The sequence below is a fragment of the Octopus bimaculoides genome, chromosome 16, assembly GCF_001194135.2.
Source record: "Octopus bimaculoides isolate UCB-OBI-ISO-001 chromosome 16, ASM119413v2, whole genome shotgun sequence".
Classification (NCBI taxonomy): domain Eukaryota; kingdom Metazoa; phylum Mollusca; class Cephalopoda; order Octopoda; family Octopodidae; genus Octopus; species Octopus bimaculoides.
Window position 1 is genome coordinate 37369636 of NC_068996.1, and position 1978 is coordinate 37371613.

Sequence of the window (1978 nt, forward strand, 5' to 3'; positions counted from 1 at the left end):
TAGTGGGGTTTTGTGCTCCAGGCTTTTTTCCTTGTTTTCTTTTTCTAGTTTTTTTTTTTTCTCTTACACTTAAGGGGAATAGATTTATTGTTTCAAGGCCAAAGGTTGTGGGGAAGAGCACCCCCTCCCCCCGTGTAGTTGTTGCTTGGGGGTGGGGGTGCTTTACTGTGGTTCCAGCATGAGTAAGGCTGACTTATCATTGGTAAGACTAAAGAACTGTCACAACTGAAAGAAGCATTTGAGGAAGGTAGAGTGGGGTTCGAGTATGATGAAAAGGGTTGATTTTGTGTTAAGGGTGTTGGAGGTGGGGAGAGTAACAGTAGTTATTGTATTGATAAGGGAGTATTGAAGGAGTGTCAGGGGTTTGCTAGAGAGAGAGAGAGAGAGAGAGAGAAAGACAGTGGTGCAAGATAGAATAGAAGGGTTGTGGAGTGGGCTGTGTAAGAGAATCCAGCACTATCCCATCTTAAAGGTGGTAAATATGGGTGAAAAGTGAGGGGAATGGTCAGTGAGATAGAGAAAAAGATGAGAGCAATGAGAATCCAAACTGGGTGCAGAGAGAGAGAGACTAGGTTAAGAAGAGTGGTTGTTTTGTGGGTGGAGTAGTGTAGAGGGTTCAGATAGCAGGGATGTAGTGAGGAGAGAATGGTAAGAGAGAGGCAATGGAATAGGGATCAGTGAGTGATTACAAGGAGAGCAGCAATGTGTGTGTGTGTGTGTGTGTTGGGGTGTACAAGCGGAAGACTTTTTTATTGTTTTGTACCCTAGATAAAGAAATTGTGTAAATTGAATAAAGTTAATTTCCAGATATACATTAATTTCTTGCATTTTTATATATAGGTTAAAGTGACCCATTTTATTTTTGCAAAATTTTCTCTTTGCTTTTTTTCTTTTTGAGTTTCAAAAATGAGTCTAATACTCTAACCTTGAAGCCATACACTAAAATAATAATAATAATAATAATAATAAAGTATTAGTGTATGCTATCTGTGTGGTGCCCAACCATAAGTCTTTTAGTTCTTTCCATTCAGACGTAACACCTAACAGTATAAGAAAACGAGTTACATTTTGTTTATTCTCTGAAATAATAACTTTTATTTTAATTTTGATGTCAGGTACTGAAAAAGAAGAAGACTTCAGAATTTCACATGAATGATAAATATATAAATCTGGTAGTGAATGAAAATCTTGAGAATCTCAGGAAGAAAGAAGAAGATTCTAAAGTTAGTCAATGGGAAAAGTTATATGATCTATTCAAACAAAGGTACAGTCATTTTATTTTATAACAGATTTTATTTATTTATCTTTTACCTGTTTCAGTCTTTAGACTGTGGCCATGCTGGGGCACTGTCTTGGTGAATTTTTAGTTGAATGAATCAACCCCAGTACTTATTACTCTAAGTCTAGTACTTATTCTGTTGGTTTCTTTTTGCTGAACTGCTAAATTACATGTATGTAATCACTCCAGCACCAGTTGTCAAGCGGTAGCTAGCGACACACACACACAGAGAATATATAAGATGGGCTTCTTTCATTTTCCATCAACCAAATTCACTCACAAGGCTTTGGTTGGCCCAAGGCTATAGTAGAAGACACTTGCCCAAAGTGCCATGCAGTGAGACTGAACCCAGAACCATGGAAGACTGCAAAAGAACAACATCACTTGCATGATGTTGAAGCTCATTTGCACCCATCAATCACATGATTGCAAGACAAGATTACCAACACATTCATGTACATATAGGCATAGGAGTGGCTGTGTTGTAAGTAGCTTGCTTACGAACCACATGGTTCCGGGTTCAGTCCCACTGCATAGCACCTTGGGCAAGTGTCTTCTACTAAAGCCTCAGGCCGACCAAAGCCATGTGAGTGGATTTGGTAGACGGAAACTGAAAGAAGCCCATAGTATATATGTATATATATATATATATGTATCTGTGTGTATATGTTTGTGTGTCTGTGTTTGCCCCCCCCCCCC

At 38.6% G+C, this 1978-nt stretch overlaps 2 protein-coding genes across 2 annotated transcripts in view; one reads left to right on the plus strand and one right to left on the minus strand.

Annotated features, from left to right (window-relative positions):
* The window catches only part of LOC106867811 (synergin gamma), a 269410-nt gene that overhangs the window by 108454 nt on the left and 158978 nt on the right, over nucleotides 1–1978 (minus strand). The window lies entirely within an intron of this gene.
* LOC106867813 (inner centromere protein A) overlaps nucleotides 1–1978 on the plus strand; it is a 54057-nt gene that overhangs the window by 22834 nt on the left and 29245 nt on the right. Inside the window, exon 4 of the mRNA XM_014912836.2 lies at nucleotides 1116–1264. Coding sequence (XP_014768322.1) covers nucleotides 1116–1264 — 149 coding nt within the window. The remainder of the gene's footprint in view (nucleotides 1–1115; nucleotides 1265–1978) is intronic.